Here is a 27,638-nt window from a genome sequence, read left to right as displayed (position 1 = left end):
TATACACCAAACAGAGTAGTTTGTATTTTATCCTAAAGGCATTTGGAAACCACTGAAAATTATTGAGCAAAGGAATGACATTGTCAGACCTATTGCTTAGAAATATCAATTTTGGCAGCTGTGTAGATTATAGCTAGGTGGCTGCTAGGTGGCGTAGTGGATAAAGCGATAGGCTTGCAATCAGGAAAACTCATTTCCTGAATTCAAATCTGACCTCAGTCTGACTAGCTGTGGGACCCTGGGCAAATCACTTAACCCTATTGGCCTCAGTTTCCTCTTCTGTAAAATGAGTGGTACTACTTTGGTACCTTTGCCACGAAAACCTCCAATGGGATCACCAAGAGTCAGACACAACTAAAATGACAACAAAGAATATTGCAAAGGGGAAATATTAGATACAGGGAGACCAATTAAGAGGTTGTTTCATTAGTGAAAGCAAGAGGTGGTAAGAGTCTGAACCAGGGAGGTAGCCATGAAGGAGATGGAGATGAGGTCTTTTGGAGGTAAAATCAACAAGACTTGGCCACTGTTTGGTTAAGGTAGGTATGAAGAGTCAGGGATGACCAAGATTGAAAACCTGGTGAATAATAGGAATCTGTGGGATTATGTAGACAGAATAAGATAAGGAAGAAGAGTTTTTTTGGGGAAAGATAAATTCTCTTTTGGACGTGTTCAGTTTAAGAGGTCTATTAGGATATCCAGTTGAAAATGCCTTATAAGGGAGCAGCTTAGTAATATAGTGGATAGAGTACCAGACCTGGGTTCAGATGTGATCTCAGACACTTCCTAGCTATGTGAGCCCGGGTGAGTCATTTTACCCCAATAGCCTGGCCCTTGCCACTTTCTGTCTTAGAACTGATACTAAGACAGAAGGCAAGAGTTTAAAAAAAATTGTCCAGGGCTGAAAACAGTGTATCCAATGTGATCTGAGCAGCTCAAGGTGATGAGCTCAAGGCTGCTTTCCTTGTTCTGAATACTCTACTTTTATTAGTACAGCCTGAGCTTTTTTTCTTTCTCTTTTTTTAAACTTGTTTATTTTTAGCCTTAGCTTTTTTGTCAGTCACTTCCCTCTATTGACTCATAACAAGTTTGTCAATTCTCTGAGACAAGACTTTGGATCTCCTTAAGAATTATTATCAAAAACAAAACAAAACAAAAAAAGAATTGTTATCAGTGGCTACAGGAGGGGAGAGAAAGAACATGAATCGTGTAACCATGGAAAAATATTCTTAATTAATTAAAGATTTTAAGTAAAAAAAAGAATTGCTATCAAACCAAGGCTTCTTCATCTTCCATAACCCTTCTTTAATATTTTACCAAGTTGGTAATTTTTTTTTATCTAAATGCAAGACTATATATTTATCCTTGATAAAATTCATTTTCTTGGTTCCAACTCAGCCTTCCAATCAAGCAAGATCTTTTTGATTCCTGATTCTGTTGAGTCCATATGGGAGTCAACATTCATACACCAAAAGTTAATGTCCTCCTGGACTACTTTAAGAGACGTGTGACTTCTCGGAAGAAGAAAGCAGTAACCCTACTATAGTGTGAACTGATCAGCCCACATTTGAAATGTGTTCAGTTCTAGGTGCTACAGTTTAGGAAGGCCATTGATGCTCTTTAGATCATTGAGAGGAGGGGCACCTGGAGTCTTGAGTTCATGTAATAAGAGGATCAGGTTTTTGGTTTGTTGTTGTTTTTTTTTTTAATCTTTACCTTATGTCTCAGAGTCAATACTAAGTATCAGTTCTAAGGCCGAAGAGTAGTAAGGGCTAGACAGTTGGGGCTATGTGTTTTGCACAGGATCACACAGACAGGAAGTATCTGAGACTACATTTGAACCCAGGACTTCGTGTCTCCAGGCCTGGTTCTCTATCCACTGAGCCACCCAACTGCCCCTGAGGATCAGTTTTATAGGAAAATTAGTTGAAAGAACTGAGTTAGTTATCCTTGAGAAGGAAATACTCAACCAGTATCTAATAACTGTCTTTAGGTATTTGAAGGACTAGCATATGGAAGAAGAACGAAGCTTGTTCTGCTTGGCCCAGGAGGACAGATGTAGGAGCAATGGATGGAAGCTGCAAGGGGCAAAGTTAGTCTTGGGGTTGATGAAGTCAACAAGCATTTTACTAAACTCCTACTATGTGCCAAGCACTACACTAACGCATTAAGGGCTGTGTCAGGAAGAATTTGCTAACAATTGGAATTTCAATACAAAAGTAGACTGTTCTGTCTTTGGGAATAATAGTTTGCCTTCATTAGAAGTCTTAGGTCAAGTCAAGTAACTAAATATTTATTGAGCCCTTGCTATGTGCCAGGCAGTGTGCTAATAATGGGCATACAAAGAAAAGCAAAAACAAGACAAAAGAAAAATGGCCCCTGTTCTCAGGGAGCTCAGATTCCAGTGGGGGACACAACATGCAAAACCTGTGTACAAACAAGATACGTACAGGATAAATTGGAGATGATATCAGAGGGAGGGAATTGAGATGAAGGAAGCCTAGGAAAGGTTTCCTGCAGAAGGTAGGATTTTCACTGAGATCTGAAGGAAACTAGGGCAATCAGAAGACAAGGATGATGATGAGGAGAACATTCTAAGCATGAGGGGCAGCCAGTGAAAAGGCCCAGAATCAAATCTTGAGGAGAAGCAAGGAACATCACTGGATCACAAGGTCTGAGGACAAGAGAAAAGCGTAAGAAAATCAGAGACTAGTCTGTTTATTGGGTATTTTGTAATGAGAACTGGGAGGAGATCTTTTTTTAGGTATGAATTGTCATTAGGTAACTACAGAGGAATCTTCCCAATGACTCTCTTTCTTTATCCTACCCTGCCTCCATCCAGGCTTCTACTTTCAGGTCATTTGGTCTCTGGCTTTGGCAATAGAAAATGCAAGTAAAATCTGGAATTAGCCAGATCAGTACATATGCTGTGCTAGAGAAAATATAGCCAGAGGAAGAGATGATGAAAAAGTCTGGGCCCAGCCCTCTGTAACATTGTATTTAACCCCTGACCCTATTTTTATTCCTTTTTTTTTTCTTTAAACCCTTACCTTCTGTCTTAGGATCAATACTATGTATTAGTTTTAAGACAGAAAAGCAGCGAGGGCTAGGCAGTGGAGGTTAAGTGACTTGCTCCAGGTCACACAGCTAGGAAGATTCTGAGGTCAGATTTGAAACCAGGACCTCCTATTTCTAGGGTTGGCTCTCAATCCACTGAACCACCATGCTGCCTCCCCTATTTTTATTCTCAATATGCGCTGGTAATATATGCCCAGTGGTTGGGAGAGTCAAATGAGGTCATTGTAAAGTGCTTAGCAGACTATGTCCTTTGAGTAGACACTATATTAATGATCATGATTGCTATTATTTCCTACCCAGAATTGTTGTGAAGATCAGATGTACAGTTCCTGGCACATACTAACCTTGCAAATGCTTTATGAATGTTAGCTATCATCATTATTATTATTTGTAGCCTCAATTCCTAGAACAGAAACTGGCACAAAGCAGGCACTTGTTAAATGATTGTTAAAGATCATTTCAGTAAGAAGTAACAGTGTTGGAATTCAAACCCAAATCTTCTATCTCAGATCTTCCATCTTTCCATTACCAGTTCTACTTAGTCCCATAAGGTAGAAATAGGAACAAAGGGAGAGTCAGAACAGAGGGAAAGTCCCAGAGGAAGAAATTTTTACTTTAAGTAAGGAAAATGTGGCTTATAGCTTGTTTCTGTGTCATTTCAGTCATTCGATTCTTGGGGTTTTCTTGGCAGAGATACTAGAGTGATTTGCCATTTCCTTCTCAGCCCATCTTATAGATGAAGAAATATAAGCAAACAAAGTTAAGTGACTTGCCCAGGGTCACAGAGGTGGTAAAATTTTTGGCCAAATTTGAACTCAGAAAGATAAATATTTCTGATCCCAATACTAGTGCTCTATCCATTATTCCACCTACCTTCCCTCCTTATAGTAAGAACTGTTCAAAAATGGGAAGGACTTGAGGCAGCAGTGGATAGAGCTCCAGACCTGCAGTTGGAAAGACCTGGGTTCAAATCTGACTTCATAGACTTCCTAGCTGTGTGACACTAGGCAAGTCTTCTAACCCCAAATGCCTACTCCTTGCCACTGTTCTATCTTAGAATTTATACTAAGAATAAGGAAAGGGGGTTCATAAAAAAAAAAAAAAGGAAAGGACTATCTAGGAAATTCAAGTAAAATCTGGAATTAGCTAGATCAGTACATCTGATTTAACAGGTAGTGAAGTCACTACCCCTGGAGGGCTTATTAGAGCTGGTATGGGGTGGGTTGGTGAAGAGGACCATATTTAAGTATGGGTTAGATCAGTGATTCCCAAAGTGAGCGCCACCGCCCCCTGGTGGGTGCTGCAGCAATCCAGTGGAAGCAGTGATGGCCACAGGTGCATTTACCTTTCCTATTCATTGCTATTAAAATTTTTTAAAAAATTAATTTCCAGGGGGCTAAGTAATATTTTTTCTGGAAAGGGGGCGGTAGGCCAAAAAAGTTTGGGAACCATTGGGTTAGATTAAATGGCTACTAGTTCCTTTCCAGCTCTGAGATTCTCTGACCCTGAGTAATTGAATTAGTGACTGAATGAGAAATGACACGGGGCAGGGGAAGATGAGAAAGGAAGTTCTCCAGCCTTGACTGTGCTCTGTTCTCCCTCAGATGTATCCCCTGTGGTGCTGGGGCTCATCGGGGCCACCGTGCTGGTGGTGTCTGTGTCTGTGACAGTCTTTGTCTGGACCTGCTGCCACCAACAGGCTGAGAAGAAGCACAAGACACCCCCTTACAAGTTTATCCACATGCTCAAGGGCATCAGCATCTACCCTGAGACTCTGAGCAACAAGAAGAAAATCATCCGTGTGAGGAGAGACAAAGGTGGCCCAGGGCGGGATGGTGGACGGGGGAATCTATTGGTAGATGCAGCTGAATCAGGTCTTCTAAATCAAGAGAAGAGTCCTGGAGGGCTGAACACTAGCCCTTGTATAGACCAGCTCCCCATCAAGGTGGACTATGGGGATGAACTGAGCCCAGTTCAGAGCCTGACCCCTGGGGGAAGCAAAACAGCTTCCCCATCTTCCCCAGAAGAAGATGTTATGTTGGGGTCCCTTACCTTCTCAGTGGACTATAATTTTCCAAAAAAAGCCTTGGTAGTGACAATCCAAGAAGCCCATGGGCTGCCAGTGATGGATGACCAGACCCAGGGCTCCGATCCCTACATTAAAATGACCATCCTCCCAGACAAACGGCACCGTGTGAAGACAAGAGTGCTACGCAAGACCCTGGACCCTGTGTTCGATGAGACCTTTACTTTCTATGGCATCCCCTACAGCCAGCTGCAGGATCTTGTGCTACACTTTCTGGTCCTCAGCTTTGACCGCTTCTCCCGGGATGATGTCATTGGTGAGGTCATGGTACCACTGGCTGGGGTGGATCCTAGCACTGGCAAGGTTCAGCTGACCCGGGACATCATCAAGAGAAATATCCAGGTGATGTGGGCAGGGAAGAGGGAGATGCCTCGGGTGGGAGCCAGGATGGGATAAGGCTGCTGAAAAATGACAATGATTATTTATATTTAGATGATGCTTTATGAAGAGTTTCCTCCACTGTAAAGTAGATGTAGGCACCCTAAGATTTATTATAGCTCTTTTACAGATGGCAAAACCAAGGCTGTGGTTAAAGGACTAGACCAAGAACACACAGCTAATAAGAGTCAGAAAGGGAGCTTAAATCCAGGTCCTCTGATTCCACACATCTAGTGCTCATCCTTGTCCTTCCAGTCTTTATAGGGAGGGTAAGGGATGGGGAAAGGAATAAGTAATAATTTATTAAGCACCTACTTCGGGCTAGCTAATAAGTATTGCCTCAATATTGTTATCTTCATAACAACCCTACAAGGTTGAAAAGAGATGAAGATAGCAATAGTGGTATATTACAAAAAAGAAATCTCTAGTGGTCAAGTGGCCATTTTCTTGGAGTCTCTGAGATAACCCAGGAAGGAGAAGTTATGATAATGAGCTGAATTCCTAAAATTCTGCTCATTTGTACCATGTTAAGAGTATACTGCTGTGTAGTAGAGAGAGTACTGAATCGGAAATCAGAAAATCGGAGTTTGAGACCTGACTTCACCACTTTACTAGTTCTGTGATCTCTCTGAGCCTCGGTTTCCTCATCTGTAAAATAAAGAGAATACTTAAAACACTATCCACCTCATCAAGAAGATATGAGAATCAAATAAAATAATGAATGTAGTCTATCAGTAATCTTAAATCTAATAGTCGATGTAGCTGAGTCAGTTCTCCTAAGCCAAGAAAATAGACCTGCAAGGTAAAAAACAGCTCCTCAGCAATGTTGCTTATAGGGATGAAATGAACCCAGTTCTGAGGTTGATCCCACAGGATGCTTGTTCCTTTCCCCAAAAGCTGAGAGACTGACTACATTCATTAATTTATTTGAGTGTGTGCTTTGTACCTAGTGCTGGGGATACAAAGAAAAGAAAAAGACCGTCTCTGCTTTTATGGGGTTCATAGTCTAATGGGGGAGTCAATGTACAAACAATTATGTACCAAAAAAAGATACATACATGGTAAATTAAAGGGAAATCAGGAAAGGCTTTCTCTAAAAGATGGGATTGTAGCTGGCACTGAAAAAAGTTAGGAAGCCAGGAGACAAAGATAAGGAAGGAGAGAATTCCAGGCACTTTATAAATGAATTACTATTACTATCATACTATTAATATATATTAATATGATTATTAATTGATACCTCCAAAGACCCATGACTTCAATGGTTTGGCTACTTCCTCTATCAACATAGAAACAACCTTTCCTTGGTGACCTTTAAAAAAAGCCCTTACCTTCCATCTTAGAATCAAACTAAATATTAGCTCTAAGGCAGAAGAATAGTAAGGGCTAGGCAATCCGGGTTAAGGAAGTTGTCCAGATTCACACAGCTGTGGAAATATCTGAGGCCAAATTTGGACCCAGGACCTCCAGTCTCCAGACCTGGCTAAATCACCTAAATAACCCTTTGTAGACTTTTCAAACAATTTCTGTGGATGGCCACAGCCAAAATAAAAAGATTTTATCCCCTAGTGACTGAGGAGCCTCCCAGAAATTGGCTAGTTTGGTTTTTAAATAGCAGTTTAAATAGTCCATTGCTTGGCCAGTATTCACAAAGCCTTTAAAGCTTAGAAGCATCTGCCAGAGCTTCTGCCCTATTAGAACAGCTGTCAAGAACCCAAGATTGCATCCTCACCATGATGAAGCATTATAAAACTTGAGCAGAGGTTATTATCATCAGTAGTAGTAAGAATGATATAATTATCTATAATTATTATCCTACAGAACATGTTCAAACTGCCCTTTCTCTATCACTAATTCCTACTCCCAGAGTCCTTTCTGTCTGATTGACTCCACCTTTTTGTTTTAAACCTTTCCCCTATGTCTCAGAATTGACAAATATCAATTCTAAGGCAGAAGAACAGTAAGGGCTAGGCAGTTAAGTAATTTGCCCAGGGCCACACAGATATGAACTGTCTGAGGCCAAATCTGAACTAGGGCCTCTGATTGACTCTATCTTAACAACTGATTCATTCTGGAAATAGAAAGGCTAGGAGGGCTAATTTCCCACCCAAAATGAAGTTGGCCTCTCCAGTGAATTATTTCTCACAGCCCAGAAACCATCATAGCCTCCTAATATATTCCTTTCATAGCTCAAAACTAGAGCTGTAACTCATTCATTTCCTACTCAGGGTCTGACAAGTAAATATGCACGCCTGAGCTCAACTTATACATTTATGTTTCCTTTTCCTACTCTTGTTGTTGAGTCATCCCAGTCTTATCCAACTCTTCCTGGCCCACTTGGGGCTTTCTTGGCAAAGATACTGGAATGGTTTACTGTTTCCTTTTCTAGCTTGTTTTACAGATGAGGAAACTGAGGCAAACAGAGTGAAGTGACTTATCCAGGGTCACACAGCTAGTCAGTGTCTGAGGCTTCATTTGAACTCAGATCCTCCTGACTTCAGGGCCAGTGCTCTCTCCAGCTACCCTATCCTAATCTTCCCTTATTTATATTTGAAATGGAAGGCTCCCATTCCCAAGTCCACAGTTGACCTTCCATAGACAGGGCCACTTTTAAGGATAGAGGAGTAAATAATCACACCCCCTTCCTTAATTCAATTTCACTCAATAAGCACTTACTTATTAGTCATCTGATGTGCCACGTGCTGAGAATACAAAGTGAAACAGCCCCTGTATGCTCCTCAAGGAGCTTATTTTCCAAGTGGGGAAGGGAAAAATGGCCAAAATACAAAAGCAGGAAAGCTATATAACTCTATATATGTGTGTGTATGTATACATATACATATATGATAGTCATAACAGGCGTGGGGAAGGATTAAAATTTTGGGAAATCAGGCAATTGTTTTTCTACCCTCCATCCTGCAATCTTACCCTGAAATCTTCTCTATTTTACCATAGAATATCATAATATCACAGCTGGAGAGACCTTAAAAGTGATCTGGTGCCTCATTTTACTGATTAGGGTAATGATACCCAGAGAGAGAAATTGACCTTCCTCAAGGTCACCCAGTGGCATATCCAGAAGCTCTCCTGGCTCTCAGTTCTGGGTTTAGGGTTTCATTTCTTTAATTTAATAGGAAATAATGTTTCCCCATCACTAGAAATCTCTAACAGGGGAGGGCTGTTGCAGATTAGATTCATGCTTTGGGTAAAGCTTAGGCTAGATAACCTCTGAGGCCCCTTCCAACCGTAGTTCTGGGATTAAGGCTTTCATTCCTGTTGCCATGACCTCCCAGGAGAGAAGTACTTTAATCTATTCTCAGACATGCCTACTTTTGTGTGAGTGTTAAACCTTCTTTAAAAACACACCTTTTACCAGAGGGGATTTGGAAAAAGAACATGGAGGTAGTAAATACCTAAGAGGTATAAGGATGGAGTATTACCAAGCAGATAGAAAAATAGCAACAAGGAGGTGGGAGCCACTGGGACCCACATTATCTAATTCAATGGTGTCAAACTCATAACCTATAAAACTCATGAATCCAACCCAAACCAGATGGGGCCGGTAGGGAAGCTCAGTGGATCAGTAGACAGAGAGCCAGGCCTAGAGACAGGAAGTCCTAGGTTCAAATTTGACCTCAGACACTTCCTTAGCTGTGGACAAACCACTTAACCCCATTGCCTAGCCCTTACTGCTCTTCTGCCTTGGAACCAATATATAGTATTGATTATAAGAGGGAAGGGAAGGATTTAAAATAAATATATATTATAATATATAATATGATTATGTATAATATATGTAAAATAATTTATAGAAATATAAATATATTGTTTTTAAATGTAACTAGCCATTGTTAAACATATGATATATTAATAATATAAACATTATAAATGTATTATAAATATAAATACAATAAATAATAATATAAATATAATAAATATTAATTTGCAGTTTTCTAGGCCCAAAGGAATACATTTCTGTTTGAGTTTGACACCACTGAATTCTAATTCACAGTTCTGTTGAGGGTCTGCCCTGCCTTCAAACACTATTCCTCACAATGATGTTGACTTTGACTAGGACTTTCTGCTCATGCCAGCCAACAGAGTCCAGGGAATCCCTATGGGCTTAGCCCCCAGCTACCTCTGGGGACTAGCCTCTACTCTAGTACCAACCCCAGACTCTGGAGGAGGCCTTTAGAATGATTTGGGCAAAGTGGGCATCCAGGGATTACATTATAGAGAAAAGGGACTCAGGTTCTTGGAAGAAAGGTATATAATGCAAATGGGGGCTAGGGAGATAGACCCGCAAGATTTCAGACAGTTGTATCCCAGAAAATCTTCTAGGGCATAATTCTTGGCCTTTCAACACAGGAATCTCTAAAATCTAAGGACTTGGATCGATGCCTCTCTAGTTAGTTTTAAAGGGATGATCCCCTTCCTTGGAACAACCATTGAATGAATGAGGTCAATTTAACTTCAGTAAAATGACCAGCCAGATTCCTACTGATGACAGCCACAGTATCAGCAGCCTTTTGGGCCTGTCTTGTGGTGGTCATTTTGGGGAGAGCCGGGGAAGGAAGGTGGACCCTTGGCCGTAGAAGCTACAGTTGAACCACAGGGCTGTACAGAGAGAAGGGGGTGGGGGAGATGGGGATAGATTTGGTCTGGGAACATAGCAACCCCAAATCTAGGGCACTAGGCAGAGAACTCAGTCAATGACATTTGCTAAATAGCCAGGGGCTCTTGGCATGAGCCATGTTTCTTTCCACTTTATTAATTCCCTTCAGAAAGAATAAGCTGGGACTGGCAGACAGAGCAGCCCTTCCCCCAGGCCCCTCAGAAGGCCCCAGAGCAGGACAATACAAGAGTTTATACAAAGAAGTCCCAGCCTCGGAGGGCAGAAGTGTCATCTCATTCAACCCCCACCCCCACCAGAGTAAGCCAGTAAGCATTTTTCTACTAATCTATCTAATAATTATCTACTAATGGAGATCAGGACGGGGAAAGGGGATGCTAAGTTTGGATGCCCCATGCTCCCTGCCCTCACGGAGCTTACAGATAAACGAGAACGAGGAGAAAAGACACACAAAAGAGATAGCTACAATATAATATTATTACCCAAGTATATTGTTTGGTCCTGTCTGACTCTCCCGTGACCCTGAGTTTCATACTGTCCATGAGGTTTTCTTGGCAAGGATATTGGAGTGATTTGCCATTCCTTTCTCCATCCTTCTGTCAGTGACTTGTAAGTGACTTGCCAGAGTCACACAGTTAGGAAGTGTCCAAAGCTCGATTTGAACTAGGGTCTTCCTGATTCCAGATGCGGTGCTCTTAATCAATGAGCCACAGCTGCCTCTGTAACAAATACACTAGAGGGGAATTAATACAAAAGATAGCCAGAACAGCCGTGTTCAAATATGCCCTCAGATGCCTCCTAATTGGGCATGTCACTTAACCCCAATTGCCTAGCCCCTAGCCTTCATTCTTAGAGTTGTTCCTAAGAAAGAAAGGGATTTTAAAAAAAAGTAAAAATAAATAAAACAAGTACATTAGTGAAACACCAACTATTTATGTGAGGTCTGAAGATGAGAATCATTACCCGTAGGGGAAATTAGGGAAGACTTCCTTAAAGAGGCAATATTTGAGGTAAGCTTTAAAAGATGGCATGGAAAGAAAAGTGAATATTCTAGGAATAAGGAAAGACAGGAAAAGATAGAGAAGTGAAAAATAGCAGGTTGTGTTTAAAGATCACAGGATTCAAAACTAAAAAGGTCTTTAGATATCACGTAACCCAATCCACTGTTATCACACTACCACCCATATGAACTTAGATTCTGCTAATCTAAGAATTAGATTAGTTAAGAATTAGATTAGTTAAGATTAATTTGAGTAATGACTAAATTAATGTTACTAATAGGCTTAGGGAAATAAATTAATAGTTACTAATTTAATAGTTACTAATGTTACTAATAGGCTTAGGGAAATAAACTTGGGGAGAGAGATAGAGGGATAGAAGAGTCTAGTTTTATTGGAGGATATCACATATACTGAAGAGTATTATTAAAATAAGGCTGGAGAGATCTGACGACACCAGACTGTTTCTAGAGGAGACAATGTAATGTGTTAGAAAAAGCACAAAATTTGGAGTCATCTTTGCCCATCTCTGCTGGCTGTGCAGTTGGGATAGGTCACTTGCCCTCTCTGGACTTGTTCCTTATTTATAAAAGACAGATATCCTTAACCCTTTTTTTCTTTAATGCCCCACCTACCCCTTTGTCAATTTGTTGAAGAGGCTCGTGGATCCCTTCTCAGAAGAATGTTTTTAAATGCCCAAAACAAAATACATAGGAATACAAAGGAAACTATACAGTTATCAAAAAATATTTTTAAAGACAAGTTCAAAGACTTCTTCTAAGGTTCCTGATTCCTCTATGATCTTTCCACCATCCCCTCGTTCACAGTATATGGAATCTCTCAGAGAATAAATACATTATTTTTCTAGAAGTCTAAATCCAGATCCCATCTGCCATAGCTAAAAAAAACCCATCTCTACTCAATCTCTCCTCTCAAGTCAGTCTCGCTAAAGGGTGATCTCCCATTTTCTTTGTCTTACATGCCTATGTCTCCCCCTCCTCCTCCAGGAGTTCTTAGCAAGCTGTTTGTGAATGCCCCTTATTTCTTGGATCCCCCTGGATTTTCCCTTCTTCCCCACCAAAATCAATAGAGAAATGGACGTTTTTCTTTCCTCTGGCTGGGCTGCAAGATAGACCTAGTGGAAAGAGCCCAGCTGGCAGTTCTGACTTGGCCTCCATTCCACTGTGTGACCCTAAAAGCAAGTTCTTTCTCTCCTCCAGGTTTCAGGTTCTCTCTGCAAGGGCTTTCTTATACATTTGTAGTTTTCATTTCATTCGTGTTAGACTCTTTGTAAACCCCATTTGGGAGTTTTCTTGGCAAAAATACTGGAGTGGTTGGCCATTGCCTCCTCCAGCCCATTTAAAAGATGAAGAAATGTAGACAAACAGGGCTGAATGACTTGCTCAGGGTCACACAGCTAGGATGTATCTGAAGGGAGGTTTGAACTTCCCATCTTATCCAATACCTAATCGATTCTTGAATCTGCCTTAAGGAGAAAGTGTATATATAGATATATATATATATATATATGTAAAAATGGAATTAGTCCTTGGACAGGAGTTAAGATGATCAAAAGTTCAATTCAGGCATTCATTAAGCAACTTCTTTTTATAAGGTCTGGTCCTAAAGGCTTTGGATTAAAAAAATAAAAAGGAAAATAGTCTCTGCCTTTAAGGAGATTATATTCTACTAGAGAACTACACCATTTGTATGAGTAAATATAATAATCCGGGACTGCTAGGTAGCACAGTGGCTAGAGAGCCAAGCCTCAAGTCAGCAGGGCCTGAGTTAGAATCTAGCTGTGTGACCGTGGGCAAATCACTTAACCCCCATTGCTTGGACATTACTGTGATACTAAGACAGAGGGTAAGGGTTTAAAGAAAAGAAAAAGAAAAAACAAGTAAATATAATCCAAGGAGAGAGTAAACTAACTAGAGGATCAGAAAAGGCCTCATATAGGGAGTTATAGCTGAGATGAACCTTCCAAAAAAGAAAGGATTCTGGGAGGCAGAGGAGAGAAGAGAGTACATTCCAAGCAGAGGTAACAACAGCCTTGCAAAGGCAGGAAGGCAGAGATGGAATGCTGAGTTTAAAATGTGTGAGTAGGACAGTTGGCTGCATTGCCAAGTATGTGAAAAATCTAGGGGTATTCTTATTATATAGTCACTCTTAAAAAAAAAACCCAACCCTAAAAACCCTTACATTCTGTCTTAGAATGGAAAATAAGAATCCGTTCTGAGGAAGAAGAGCTGTAAGGGCTAGGCACCTGGGGTTAAGTGACTTGCCCAAGGTCATACGGCTAGGAAGTGTCTGAGACCAGATTTGAAGTCAAGACATCCTGTCTCCAGCCTGGCTCTCTCTCCACTGAGTTGGCCCTTATAGTCATTTTTTTTAAACCCTTACCTTCCATCTTTGAATTAACATTGTATTATTTTAAGGCAGAAGAGCAGTAAGGTGTAGATCAGTGGTTCCCAAACTTTTTTGGCCTACGCCTCCTTTCCAGAAAAAATATTACTTAGCCCCCTGGAAATTAAATTTTTTTTAAATTTTAATAGCAATTAATAGGAAAGATAAATGCACCTGTGGCCATCACTGCTCTCCTGGATCACTGTAGCACCCACTTTGGGAATCACTGGTGTAGATAAACAGGATTAAGTGACTTGCCCAGTCACACAGCTAGGAAGTATCTGAGGTCACATTTGAACTCAGGACCTCTCCTTGATGAACCTGACTTTCAGTCCACTGAGCCACCTAGCTGCTCCCTCACAGTCACTCTTGATTGCTTTTCCCTAATGGAGGCAGAGAGGAATTAAGATCACAGTGGATGATTCACAATGAGAATAATCAAAGAATAGTCAGAACGATCATTACTATTGTTCTTGTATCATCATCCAGGTCCTCCTCCTTTTCTTTGGGTCAGTGTATTGCACTCTGTGAGAAAAATGTGGGCTAGTGGCAGTTGTTACCCTCAGAATCTCTTTCTTTTGACCATATGGCCCATCCTGACAGAGAGGTCAACAATCAGCATCCACCTCCCTCATTTTAGAGATGAGGAAACTGAGTCACGAGATGGGAAGTGATTTCTTCAAGGTCCCAAAGATTCCAGGGCTTAGATACACCTATCTCCTTCCACTCTACCTCCAGGGCTGGAGAAATGATTATGGGAGGAGAAAACAAGAAATGCCAGTCTTCTGGGGAACAATAATGAAATTTTAACTAGAAAACTGCTATAAAAGAAGGATGTGAATTGCCTGCTAATTATACGCCCAGATGGACATGGCTCTCTGAAGCATTTCTTGCTACTGTGTTTGTCCCTGAGGAACACTGTTCCTAATTCTCTCTACTCTGGAAAAGGGGGAGGAGAGTCAGAGAAGGGAGGAGGCTGAGATCCTGGCCCTCTTCTAAAAATATCTCACAACCTTACTCTAGCAGGGACAAAGCCTTCTCTCCCCCTTTTTCCTCTGCTTGAATGTCTCCCAGGGTCTTTGCTTTCATAGGCTGAGGGGCTGAGAAAAGCGGCTCCCTCCCAGCCCTGAATAGCCCTTTCTTCTGAAAGGCCCCATTCATCGATGCTGCTATTTGGCCTGGGAATGAGGGGAAGGGGAGCAGGGTGTGAGAAGGGGGGATGGAGAATCAGAGAATAGCTTTGGACCCGGGGCCTTCAATGCAGAATCTAAAGGCATTCGGGCGATAGGGTGGCAACAGATTTGGCAATCCAGCTGGGAAGGCTCAGGGAAGCCCCCAGCTCCCAGGCTGCGAGGTGGGGCCCTCTGCCAATGCAGAGACCAAAACAAACATGAAAGGAGCTGGGGCATTCAGCCTGAAGAAAGGATGCTTGATGAGCCATGATGTAAAAGACAAATAAGATGAAGGGGAAGGGGGGGGGGGAGGGCTATGAACCAGTAATGTGAAGGCAGCAAAGTACAGAGGAAAAGAACCCCAGATTTGGGTTTGAATCCTAGCTCTGCCCTTTCTTGCCCAAGTGGTGTGGTGTGTCCCTGGTGGGCAAATCAGCTCAACTCGGATTTGTCGTGTGTAAGATGAAGTAGTTAAACTCAATGATCGTGGGGGCTCCTTCTGGCTCTCTGTGATGTTATGGCCTGATGAATGGGTACCATAAAAGAATGAAGGTGAAAAAGATAAAGGCCAGCCACAATAAGTAAAGGCAGGAAGGACCTGGGCTGTTCACATCTAAAATGAAAAAAAGGAAACGGGCTGGAGCTGCAACAGGGGGGACCTTCGGTCAGGCACCGAGATGCACTTCCTGACTGATCACAAGACACTGGACAGAGTGACCAAGAGGAAGCGTGGAGGGCTTCAGCTATAGGAGGCACTCCAGAGGTCTCAAAATGGTTGAGCTGCATCTCTGTCCAGGAGCAGGGAGAGAAGCCCGATGAACTCTGTGGTCTCTGTTAGCTTTCAGTGATGTAGGAGGAGAGCAGCTTATCCCACTTAATCTTTTTTTACTGCCTAAAAGAAATTGAATAGGCATCTAGGTGGGCACAGTGAATAAAGTATAGGGACTCATCTTCCCAAGTTCAAATCTGGCCTCTGATATTTCCTAGCTACATGACCCTGGGCAAATCACTTAACCCTGTTGGCCTCAGTTTTCTCATCTGTAAAATAATCTGGAGAAGGAAAAGGAAAATCACTCTAGTATCTTTGCCACGAAAACCCCAAATGGGGTGACAGAGTCAAACAGGACTGAAACAACTGAACAAAAGCATAATGAACAACGAATAAATAACAGTGAATTGTATCATGAAGCATACAGGGTGTCCCAAAAATCTTCGTGCATTATGAAGCTGACAAAGCTTAAATAAAACAGCACTAAGACTTTTGGGACATCCCTTAGAGGATTGAATTTTTAATATACCAAATTATTTTTGTTTTAAAAAAAAATTCTGATAACTGGGTTTTAGCACAGACTAGCGATCAACCTATTTCATAGCAGCATAGAACTTGGAAAGAGAACCATCAGTTCAGTTTCCTACAAAGTACAGAAGTATCTATAGCAAAAGGTTCTTGGGCTTCATGGGTGAATTTTCAGGGAGTCCGTGAACATGAATGGGGAAAACAACATGTTTATTTCAATATAATTGCTTCATTGGTAGTCCTATGTATTTTATCTTATGCATTTAAAACATTATTCTGAGAAGCAGTCTATAGGATTTCCCAGATTCTGCCTAAAGAGTCTATAACATTAAAAAAAAAAAAAAAAAAAAAAGGTTATAGGAACAGCCTCCCTGATAGGTATCTGTCTGTCCCTGCTGTCAGGGTAAGGAGCTCACTGCCTCCTTCTGAATCTTTGTAACTTTGGGCAAGTCCTTTCATTTCTCTCTACATCTGGAAGTCATCCCAGAGTGTCCCATCCTTGGGTTTAGTGTATTGGTCTAATTCTTAGGATTCCTAACTCTCTTCAAGGCTTAGCTCAGATGCCACCTTTCTTTTTCCTTTTTTTTTTTTTTAAACCCTTACCTTCTGTCTCAGGATCAATGTTGTGTATTGGTTCTAAGGCAGAAGAGTGTTAAGGGCTAGGCAATGGGCATTAAGTGACTTACCCAGGGTCACTCAACTAGGAAATATCCGAGGTCAAATTTGAACCCAGGACCCCTAGTTTCTATGCCTGGTTCTCAATCCGTTGAGCCATCTAGCTGTCCCCAGATGCTACCTTTCTAATCTTCCCTGGCTAGTAATGCTCTCTTCCCCCATTCCCACTTCCAATTATTTGGTATTCACTTAACATTTATTTTTATGTTCTTATTTATATATATACATAGTATCACTCCTACAAAATTATAAACTTCTTGAGTCCCAGTTATGGGAGACAGCTTATAAAAAGTCATGGGGCGGGGGCAACTGGGTAGCTCAGTGGATTGAGAGCAAGGCCTAGAGACAGGAGGTCCTGGGTTCAAACCCGGCCTCAGCCACTTCCCAGCTGTGTGACCCTGGGCAAGTCACTTGACCCCCATTGCCTACCCTTACCAATCTTCCACCTATAAGTCAATACACAGAAGTTAAGGGTTTCAAATTTAAAAAAAAAAAAAAAAGTCATGGGGGGAGGGAGGCAGCTAGGAGATTCAGTGGATAGACAGCCAGGCCTGGAGTTGGGAGGGTCTGGATTCAAACTAGACCTCAGAAACCTCCTAGCTAGGTGACCCTGGGCAAGTCATTTAACCCCAATTGCCTAGCCTTTACCACTCTTTTGTCTTAGAACTGATACCTACTATTGATATTAAAACAAAAAGTAAGGGTTTAAAAAAAAAGATAAAGAGCCAGGAAATGAATTATTGAGTCCTAATAGACCAATTTATCTGGAATGTAGGTTGTATAAAAGAGAATAACATGAAATAAATCTGGAAAGGCAGTTGGGAGCCAGATTGGTGGTGGTGGTGGTGGGTGGACTTGAAATGCTAGTCTGAGTAATTTTAAATTAGAGACAATGAGGACCATTCGAGGTTCTTGAGCAGAAGAGTGACAAGATCAACCCTGTGACTTAGAAATATTAATTTGGCAGCTGAGCACAAGATGTCACATATTTGTCTCTTAGAGAAGAACATGAGATGTTGAGGATGGAGCCAATGCGTCGTCTAGTCACGAGCAAAACCTATTTTTTGCTCACTCCGGAAATATTTCCTGTTTAAAAAATAAAAAGAACAAAATTTATTAGTGGGAAAGATAAAAGCCTTTATCTTATCATGTGACCATAAACCATAATTACATCTTTATTCTTTTTAAGCCCTTATCTTCTGACTTAGAATCAATACTGAGTTTCAGTTCCAAGGTAGAAGAGTGGTATGGGCTAGACAACTGGGGTTAAGTGACTTGCCCAAGGTCACACAGCTAAGAAGTGTCTGAGGCCAGATTTGAACCTGGGAACTCCCATCTCCAGGCTTGGCTTTCTATCCACTAAACCACTGAGTTGCTGAGTTAGAAGTACATTATTTATGAACAGATAGGAACCTTACAGATCATTTAGCCTAAAATATCTCCCTCCTTCCCTGGCCCCCTGCTTTTTTTTTTTTTTTTTTTTTAATACTTAATAAGGAAACCCAGGCTCATAGTAACTTGCTCAAGGTCTTGTAGTGAATTACCAGAAGAACTGGCATTAGAACTCAGGTTCCCTCTTATTACATTCTAGGTGCTTGATAAATAATTTTCAACTATACTATGCAACCTAGGCTAGAATTTAAAGATGGGGGGAAAAAAACTGACTAGGCCAGAGAGAAAATGTCCTAGTAAAAACCAGCCCTTAAAAGTAGACAGTACTTTCTAATTTAGAGAGAGCTTTCATATCTATTATTTCATTGGACACTCCCAACAGCCTTGAGAAACAGGCAGGGCAAGTATTAGCTCCATTTTACAGATTAGGAAATTGAGGCTCAGAGAGGTCCAATTACTTGTCCAAGGAGACACAGCTTATAAGTGGTAACACTGACTTGGAACTCTGGCCCCATGGCTCTCAGCCAGGTGCCTGCCCCAAGCTGCCTTCTGAGGCCTTATCGGGTTTTACTACAATTCCTCATGAAGACATCATAATGTCTTCATGAGGAATTGTAGTAATGTATATAATATAATATAATAATGTAAAAATGAGAGACTGTATGTGAAATCACAGTGCCCCAGGCAAGAGGTGGAAGGGAACTTAGGGAGCATCCAATCTGAGGAGTCTGTGGCTTCAGTTGTAATGTCAGTCACTTGATAAAACATTTTAAAAAGTGCCTACTACAGTGAAGCTAGGTGGCTCAGTAGGTAGAGAGCCAAGCCTAGAGATGGGAGATGCTGGGTTCAAATCTGGCCTCAGACCCTTCTTAGCCGTGTGACCCTGGGCAAGTCCCTTAACTTCATTTGTCTGGCCCAGTGATTCCCAAAGTGGGTGCCACTGCCCCCTGGTGGGTGCTGCAGCGATCCAGGGAGGCAGTGATGGCCACAGGTGCATTTATCTTTCCTATTAATTGCTATTAAAACTTTAAAAAAATTAATTTCCAGGGGGCTAAGTAATATTTTTTCTGGAAAGGGGGTGGTAGGCCAAAAAAGTTGTCCTTACTGCTCTTCAGCTTTGGAATTGATATTTAGTCCTAAGATGGAAGGTAAGATTTTTTTTTAAGTGTTTACTATGTGCCAGGCACTTGCCCCCAAGGAGGAGCAGAATGGTACAGGAGCTTGCCAGGTACAGATATTTGTTCCATCTGAGCTGGGGCACTCTGGGGCAAAGCACCAAGAGCCTAGTTGCAGCTCCAACCAGAGGTTTTCAAAGGTTTTCAAAGGCTCACGTTTCTATAGTACTTTAAAGTTTGCAAAGTGCTTTCCCCTTAACATAGCCCTGTGAGGTATATAGGGCAAGTATCATTAGCCCCATTTTACAGGGGCAGCTCAGAGTCACAGCTATTGAGGGGCAGAGCCTGGACTCAGACCTGGGTTTTGTGAGTCCGGTATTCTTTTAACTCCATCATGCTGACAGGGCACAAATTCCAGCATGCCCTACCCAACTGGAAAGGTGTCAAGCTTGTTCTAGCAACAGATGGTGAATCTATTGTTTCAGAACTAGCCTTAGTACAAAAAGGATCATCACCAGAGGTCTGGCTATTGGATTACAAAACTTTGGGATCTCAGCGACCCACAAAACAATCACTAAAGTGTGTAGGAAGGGCTATGAGCTGGAAACTGGAGGAAACATCTACCTAGATCAAGTTAAGGATCCTCAAACTCTCGTGACCTTGCTATGTATTCCCCTTCCCATCTCAGTTCTGGCCTTCATTTCCTCTTTTTTCTTTTTGTTTTGTTGTTTGGCCATGTTTGACTCTTTGTGACTCTATTTGGGGTTTGTTTGCAAAGCTATGGGAGTAGAATGTCTGAGGTCAGATTTGAACCTGGGGTCTTCCTGACTTCAAGCCCAATGCTCCATCCACTAAGCCACCTAGCTGCCTTTCCTTTTCTCACATTTCTTGATTTGTGTGGTTTTTTTTCCTGAGTTCCTCTGGTTATATTTAGTTGATGCTTTTTGAGAAAATTTCCAACATTTTCCCAATAATATCCCACTCAATATAGAATTGTCCCTTGTTATATAGAAGTGTAGTTAAGGAAAGTGAACTCATACCTTGACTACGTACCTTATTCTGCGCCTGGAGTCTACCAACTCTTCACTGAGAAAAGGGAAATGTGTTTCATTATCAGTCCTCTGGAGTCGATTGGCCATTGCACTAATCTGATTCTGCTTTTTGATATTTTCAGTATTGTTTTGCCTTGCATTGTGTGGTCATTGTGTATATCCTCCTATTTGTTGTTATTCGGTCCTCTTTAGTCGTGTCCAACTCTTCTTGACCTCATTTGGGGTTTTCTTGGCAAAGCTCCTGGAATATTTTCTCATTTCCTCCATCAGCTCATTTGACAGATGAAGAAACTGAGGACAACAGGGTGAAGTGACTTGCCCAAGGTCACACAGCTAGTAAATGTCTGAAGTCAGATTTGAACTTAGGAAGATGAGTCTACCTATCTCCAGGTCCAGTACTCTACCCACTGGGCCACCTAGCTACCCATGTCATATGGATTCTGTTTATTTTTGTTTTATATCAGTTCCTAAGTGTATTCCTGAGTATCTATAAATGCTTCATATTGACCTTTTTTTTTTAGACCCTTAATTTCTGTTATTGGCTCCTAGGCTAAGGGCGAGGCAATGGGGGTCAAGTGACTTGCCCAGGGTCACACACCTGGGAAGTGTCTGAGGCCAGACTTGAACCTAGAACTTCCTGTCTCTAGGCCTGGCTCTCAATCCACTGAGCTACCCAGCTGCCCCCTTGACCATTTCTTATACAATAATTGTCCATTATCCAGTGGTGTGCTGATAAATGTTTACCTAGCTCTTTGAAGGAAATAATGTATACATAACACACTTAAGTTTAATCTGAAAAAATGAACATTTCTCCCATCAATTTCCTAAGTCTAGACAATTAAAAAAAGTCCTAAATCAAGTCCTAATTCATAATGTTTGCTGGAGATGTAAATGGTCACCCTGAAAACTTTAACAGATTACTGTCCAGAGCCAGGGGCCAACTGTTCACCACACTCCTACACATACTGCAATTTGTTATGCTCTTCCCCAGTTGGTGGGAGGGCAACTAGGTGGCACAGTGAATAGAGCACCAGACCTGGAGTCAGGAAAATTCATCTTCTCAACTTCAAATCTGGCCTTCAAATCAGGCACTTACTAGCTGTGTGACCCTGAGCCAATCACTTAACCCTGTTTGCCTCAGTTTCCTCATCTGTAAAATAAACCAGAGAAGGAAATGACAAACCACTCCAGTATCTTTGCCAAGAAAGCCCCAAATGGGGTCATGGAGAGTCGGACAGGACCAAACAAAAAAAAACTGAAAGGCGCAACCTTTGCTTCCAGTTTTTGGCTGTCACAAACATACATATTTTATATATATTGTACCTTTCTTTTCCTTCTATATAAATTTTCTTCCAAGTCCTTTGAATCTCCCATATTCCTTCCCCCACATTCTCTGCCAGATCTCCTCACATTTGGTCTCCTCCTTACAGAAGTGTATTAGCAGAGGGGAACTTCAAGTCTCCCTGTCCTACCAGCCGGTGGCACAGAGAATGACAGTGGTGGTGCTTAAAGCAAGACACTTGCCAAAGATGGATATCACCGGTCTCTCAGGTAGCAGCTATTTACTCCAATCAGCCAATGGGTTTTCCTCAGTCCCTCCCTCCCTCCCTCCCTCCTTCCTTCCTTTCCCTCCCTTCCCTCTGTTCCTTTTTGTCCTTCCTTCCTTCCTTCCTTCCTTCCTTCCTTCCTTCCTTCCTTCCTTCCTTTCTTCCATCTTAGAATCAAGACTGTGCATTGATTCCAAGGCAGAAAAGTGGTAAGGGCTAGGCAATGAGGGTTAAGTGACTTGCCCAGGGTCACACAGCTAGGAAGCATCTGAGGCCCCTTATGAACCCAAGACCTCTGGATCTGGCTTTCAATCATCTGAGCCACGTGGCTGCCCACTAGCCAAACTCCCACTTGTTTACCCTTAGCTTATAGACAGCTCCCATATTTCTGAGGGGAAGATTGCACAAACCATTCTCCCTAGAGTTGACATGATTGGGCCAATGGCCAAAATGTCCTGAGTGATAGGCATTTACCTGGAAGCCTTGGTATCCTTGAAAATGCTGCTTTCTATTTGGGAGGTTTCTCTAACATGCTTTTATGAGGGTGTTCAATTCCACCCTATAGCCACTCAAGTAGTTCTGCCCTACTTAGCATTCTAACCCTATGTTTTCAGGCCATCATTCACCCGTTTAGTGATTATACCCTGTCCATAGCATAGAAACCTAATATCTTTTTTCTTCTTTTTAAACATTTTTATTGGTATATTTTGCTTTTTTTTTTTTTAAACCCTTGTACTTCGGTGTATTGTCTCATAGGTGGAAGAGTGATAAGGGTGGGCAATGGGGGTCAAGTGACTTGCCCAGGGTCACACAGCTGGGAAGTGGCTGAGGCCGGGTTTGAACCCAGGACCTCCTGTCTCTAGGCCTGACTCTCACTCCACTGAGCTACCCAGCTGCCCCTATATTTTGCTTTTATATTACCTTTGGTCCCAATACTCTAGCCACCCATAAATCCATCAAAAGGAAACTAATTTATACCTTGACTCAATCTGACTGCCTTGTGATATTAGACTTTGAAGTTTGGAGAGCATCTTGGGGGTGGTCTAGTCCAATCCCTAGCTTCAAGGATAAATCCCCTCCACCATATTCCTGAGAAGTGAGATTCTGGGGTTGGGCACCATAGCTATAATCTCTGCCTTGGTGGCAATAAAAGAGAACTTTGTCATGGGTCTTTCTCTCCCTTTTTCTGTCTCCCTACACCGTCTGGGCACCCAGATCCCTACGTCAAGATGAACCTCTATTATGGCAGGAAACGCATTGCCAAGAAGAAAACCCACGTGAAGAAGTGCACTTTGAATCCTGTCTTCAATGAGTCCTTCATCTATGATATTCCCACTGACCTGCTGCCTGACATCAGTATTGAGTTCCTGGTTATCGACTTCGACCGCACCACCAAGAACGAGGTGGTAGGGAGGCTGATCTTGGGGGCCCACAGTGTCACAGCTGGTGGTGCAGAACACTGGCGAGAGGTCTGTGAGAGCCCCCGAAAGCCAATAGCCAAGTGGCACAGTCTGAGCGAGTACTAATCCTGACCCCTCCCCCCCAAAACCCAGTTGGGGGGAGGTGGGCTAGGGAGAGGATTGGGGGGAAGGGTGATGATGGAGAGAGGCGGACTCAAAACCTCATTTTAGTCATAGAAGAAACTTTCGTACAAAACACAAACCACAAAGGACACCTCATATAATCCCAGCAACAGATTGGTTCTTTGGTTCCCAGCAATGATGATTTTTTTTCCCTTTTACAAGGCACTAGAAATTTAAAAAAAAAAAGAATTTAAAAAAAAGGAAAAAGGAAAAAAAATGAGGAAAAAAGAGGGAAAGACCCCATACAAGTCTATATATAACAATGTAACCACATAATTGCATGTCTAATACAAACTGAAGCGATTAGTGTAACTTCTAATATCGAGTTACAGATTTTAATCCACGAAAAAGTCTTGTTCCGTGCTGAATTGTGTTTGCTGAGGTTCGTGTGAAACTAGCCTCTCTTTACCAGGCTTCTCTGGAGGGTGTTGTGGTTTGTTTGGTTGGTTTTTTAATTCTGAATTTTGCCGTTGAACATCTCATCTCCTCATCCACCATCTTGGTCTCGGCCTCCTTTCTGGCCTCTTCCCAGGGAATGGGAGAGATCCCTGGCTGCTGCCTAACCAAGAGTTAAGCCAAAAGCTAAAAAGTCTGCTCTCAGCCAAGAAACGAACCGGGCTGGGCAGTAGAAAGGATTCTATTTTGTTTAGTTTTGTTTACCAGTAGAAAAGTCTAGCGAAATGAGCTGTGGGAATGGCTGATAGATACTGGCCCTTTGGTTACACATAGGCAGCAAAACACTTGGACTTGACCTGGTGGTACTTGGGTTTCTGGCAGTCAGACTTCCCCATAAGGACCATGGAGATGTCAATTTGGAGGATCTCTTACAGCAAAAAAAGTGAGGGAGAGGGGAAGGAAGGGGGGAAAAGGGCCAGGATCCAAAGAGAATGCCCTTGTCTTGAAATCTGTGTAATGGTCCCCAAAAACCATATTCAGCTTCTTTCAGAGAAAGGAGGCAAGAAAGACATCCACCTACCCATTTTGCTGCCATATACAGAAGTCATCCATTGGTGGTTGGACCCAAAAGTCTGGCAGTGGTCTAGATGGGTCTTTGTTTTTTCTAAACTTTGTCCAAGGAATTTCTCTGGAATGGCCCAGACCTTTATCTGGGGGTTAACTTTTGTTCTCTAAATGAAAATATTCTCAGAAATGACTCATTCTTGAATGACAGCCCTTAGAAAGAAAATGGTGGTGCTGATAGTGATGATGACATAAAGGATAATAAAAGCTTACATTTCTAAATCACTTTCCAAGTCAAAAAGTGCCACCCTCATCAAAAAGCACCCTCATCACCCTGGATCTCTATAGCACCTTTTCCGCTCTCCCCCAATCCCCAAAGGTACAAAGTACGTCTCTGTGAGTCAGGGAGGGGCAGAGATTTTCATCAATTTCTTATACATGATGAAACAGGGCCCCTTGAGAGGGTCAACCAATTGTCCATTCACCAGACCTGTCACCAGTTGATTCATGTATCCTGACTCCCAACCCGGTGATCTCTCCCTTATTTTCAGATAGTTTAAAGACTCACCTCCCCCTGGGGATATCCTGAATATTTGTGAAACCCACCCACATAGGGCATCCCCCAGCCTACAAAAGCAATCAGTCAAGTGACAGACTGAGCCAGGGCTCCAAAGATCAGTCATCTACATACCATTGAGTTATAACTACACTAAAAAAGTTCTCCCCAACTTGCTTCCAAGGAAGGCTATAGAAAAGTCAGGTAGCTGTTACTCAAAGGATGTGCATCTTGCCTTGAGCCTTTCAGGGAGCTCTGAAGACATAAAAACCAAACACAATCCCCTTTTTGTTTTTGTTCTTTTTAATCATCATCTCTCAAAAATAGAAAGATTTGAGTAGGTGAAAGGTAACAGGAGTGCCCCCCAATCTCATTCTTTCCCTCCCTCCCCCATCATCCGCATTCCCGTTTCCTCCTACCTTTAAGTTGTGTTCAGATGACTAGTCTCTGTCCTGTGCCCCAAGGATTGTAAATATTGTATCATACGTTTAAAAAAAAGATAGTTTTTTTTGTTTTGTTTTCTAAAAGCTCACTTTGAGATAGTTTAATGTAAATCCAACAGGTGCGTTTTGAAGCCCGTTTAGGAAGAAATGGAAATGGTTCCTTTTCATCGCCTTAATGCCTAAAGATCAGAAATCCCTGAGCATCCCCACTTCTGTTTCCTTCCCAGAAACAATGCAAAGCAACTGGTGGAGATAGCTGGGCCTGGGCCCAGCACTGTGTGTGCCTCTGTAGCCCCTCCTGACATAAGTTTGGGAAAACTGCCTCTCCCTTTCCCCATCACTCTCCCACCTCCCCTAGTAGCTTTATTCTTCCCATCCTTTGGATCTCTTGAGTAGTGAGTGGGTGGGGAGGGGATGGGGGAACAGTTAACAGTAACTGGTGGGGGGGGGGGGAGGCACACTGACCTCCATGACTGTCTTTCTCAGAGAAAGTCAATGTTGGCTACAGGGGTGGCTGCACCAGGTTCTCCCCACCTACCTCAGGCCTGATCCATTGGTGACCTTGACTTTGTTGACCCAAAGTTTCCTAGCTGGCTGTGGTTCTCGGGCCTCTTCTTTCCAAGACTCGCTGGTGGGGTAGAGCCAGAGGATCGTCTCCTCCAAGGAATCGTTGGGTAGGCAAGAGAGTCACAGCCTCACTTTTTTTTTCTTTTTCTTTTTTTTTTTTTTTTTGCACAAGACTGGGTCAGGAATAGGTTTGGGAAATTGTCACTTGTCTGGAGAGATGCCCTGCCTCTGGGCATCTCCCTTTTAGGAAGACTAGAGCTTTTAGCAGCATCAAAAGCCCCTTTCTAGAGCGGTTCCTTTTTCCAGCTCTTTCTGGAAAGGAGCCCCCCAAGAGAAATGCCCCTGTTGAATTGGAATAGAGCTTGTTCCTGATCCAAAAACCAGACACAATTGGTCTTCGGGACAGAAACAGCTTGTTCAGGGGAGGGACTGAGCAGGGCAGGCCACATGTCCTGGAAGGCTCTCACCATCGCCAAGGTAGGGACACTGCCCTCGCCACAATCCCTCTCCAATGTGGTCTTTCTTTACCTTGTGTCTTCTCTTGTAAAAATGAAACTCAGAAATGTCTAAAACAAATAAATAAAACAGTGTGTCGAAAATTTTAAAAAGAAAAAACACAACAAAAAAAAACAGAAAAACATCTAACATGAACTGTGTGACATTGCATAACGCTGTGATGCTAACCTACACTATGTAACGCTATCTTGTATGTTGGATTTGTTAATGCACAGTGCGCGTGCAGAATAAAGACTGATTCACATTCAGCATGGACTGTCTCTCTGAAATCGAGAAATGAAGGAAAGTCAACCTTTAGGTTCTTCCCCATGACACCATGAGGTTTCCATGCTACAGGAGGTCAAGAAAGGCAAGGAGGTGGGTACAGAGACCCATCCAGACACCCTAAGATTTCTACGTTGCCAAAAGAGAAGGAAGACACCCAAAGACAGTGCTGCTGGCACCCTCTAAATTTCCAACCCCATGGCAAAACACCAATGGTCCATCCCTAGAGATACCTCTGTTGCTGTCTCTCAGTTCTAACCTTAAGACTGTCATTTTGAGGAGTGTGACCAACAGATAGGGTGAGGGAGAGGGGAATCATAAGGAAGATCCTTTTAAAAGCTCAGCTTTAGTTTGCTGGAAAGGTACACTTTTGGAATAAAAATAATGCCAGCCTTGTCAGGAAACTCCCCTTCTGCTTATCTATGGGGACAGTTTCCCTAAATATAACTCTGGCTAGTCCCTTGCTCTCTAGGTTTCCCTTCAGCCTTTCTGGAAGTCAGAACTTCAGCAGATTGCCCATTTTCTGTTCTAATTTCATTGTTTGTTTGTTTGTTTTTAACCCTTACCTTCTAAGAATTTTAAGCATCTGTTCCATGGCACAAGAGCAGTAAGGGCTAGGCAATAGAAGTTAAGTGACTTGCTCAGGGTCACACAGCTAGGAAGTATCTGAGGCCAATTTTTTTTTTAGATGCCAACGTTTTATTCTTGCTCTGGAGAGAGGAGTTACATATTTAGGATATCCAAACTCAGAACTCCCAAGGTCTGACGGTATTAGGGGAAACTCTGACAACTTTCTCCTAATGTCTACTTGCCAAATATGTATTCCCCAGCCCTATTTTCAGACAATCCCAATCTCTTCAAGTTAGTGATATATTCTCCAAGAAGTTTGATGATCTTCACTTGTTTATCAAGTAGTTCAG

General features: G+C 42.2%; 1 protein-coding gene across 1 annotated transcript; it reads left to right on the top strand.

Annotated features, from left to right (window-relative positions):
- The first annotated feature begins 472 nt into the window (after nt 1-472).
- On the top strand, nt 473-24,419 carry SYT11 (synaptotagmin 11). Its single transcript, XM_044675042.1, has 4 exons — nt 473-503; nt 4,683-5,506; nt 21,713-21,836; nt 23,045-24,419. Exons 1-4 carry the CDS (start codon nt 473-475, stop codon nt 23,353-23,355), a joined length of 1,290 nt encoding a protein of 429 aa, XP_044530977.1. The 3' UTR covers nt 23,356-24,419.
- Nucleotides 24,420-27,638: the final 3,219 nt, after the last annotated feature.

Source organism: Gracilinanus agilis, chromosome 4, assembly GCF_016433145.1.
Source record: "Gracilinanus agilis isolate LMUSP501 chromosome 4, AgileGrace, whole genome shotgun sequence".
Classification (NCBI taxonomy): Eukaryota; Metazoa; Chordata; class Mammalia; order Didelphimorphia; family Didelphidae; genus Gracilinanus; species Gracilinanus agilis.
Note: the sequence above shows the minus strand (reverse complement) of the source record. Positions and strands in the feature narration are given on the sequence as shown.

What these genes read in the sequence shown, in the direction of transcription:
- SYT11 (XM_044675042.1), top strand. Translation starts at nt 473, where the DNA reads ATGAAGGAGATGGAGATGAGGTCTTTTGGAG. An exon ending in TCATCAAGAGAAATATCCAG is followed by an intron (nt 5,507 to 21,712) that starts GTGATGTGGGCA and finishes TCCTCCTTACAG; the next exon opens with AAGTGTATTAGCAGAGGGGA. An exon ending in TATCACCGGTCTCTCAGGTA is followed by an intron (nt 21,837 to 23,044) that starts GCAGCTATTTAC and finishes CTGGGCACCCAG; the next exon opens with ATCCCTACGTCAAGATGAAC.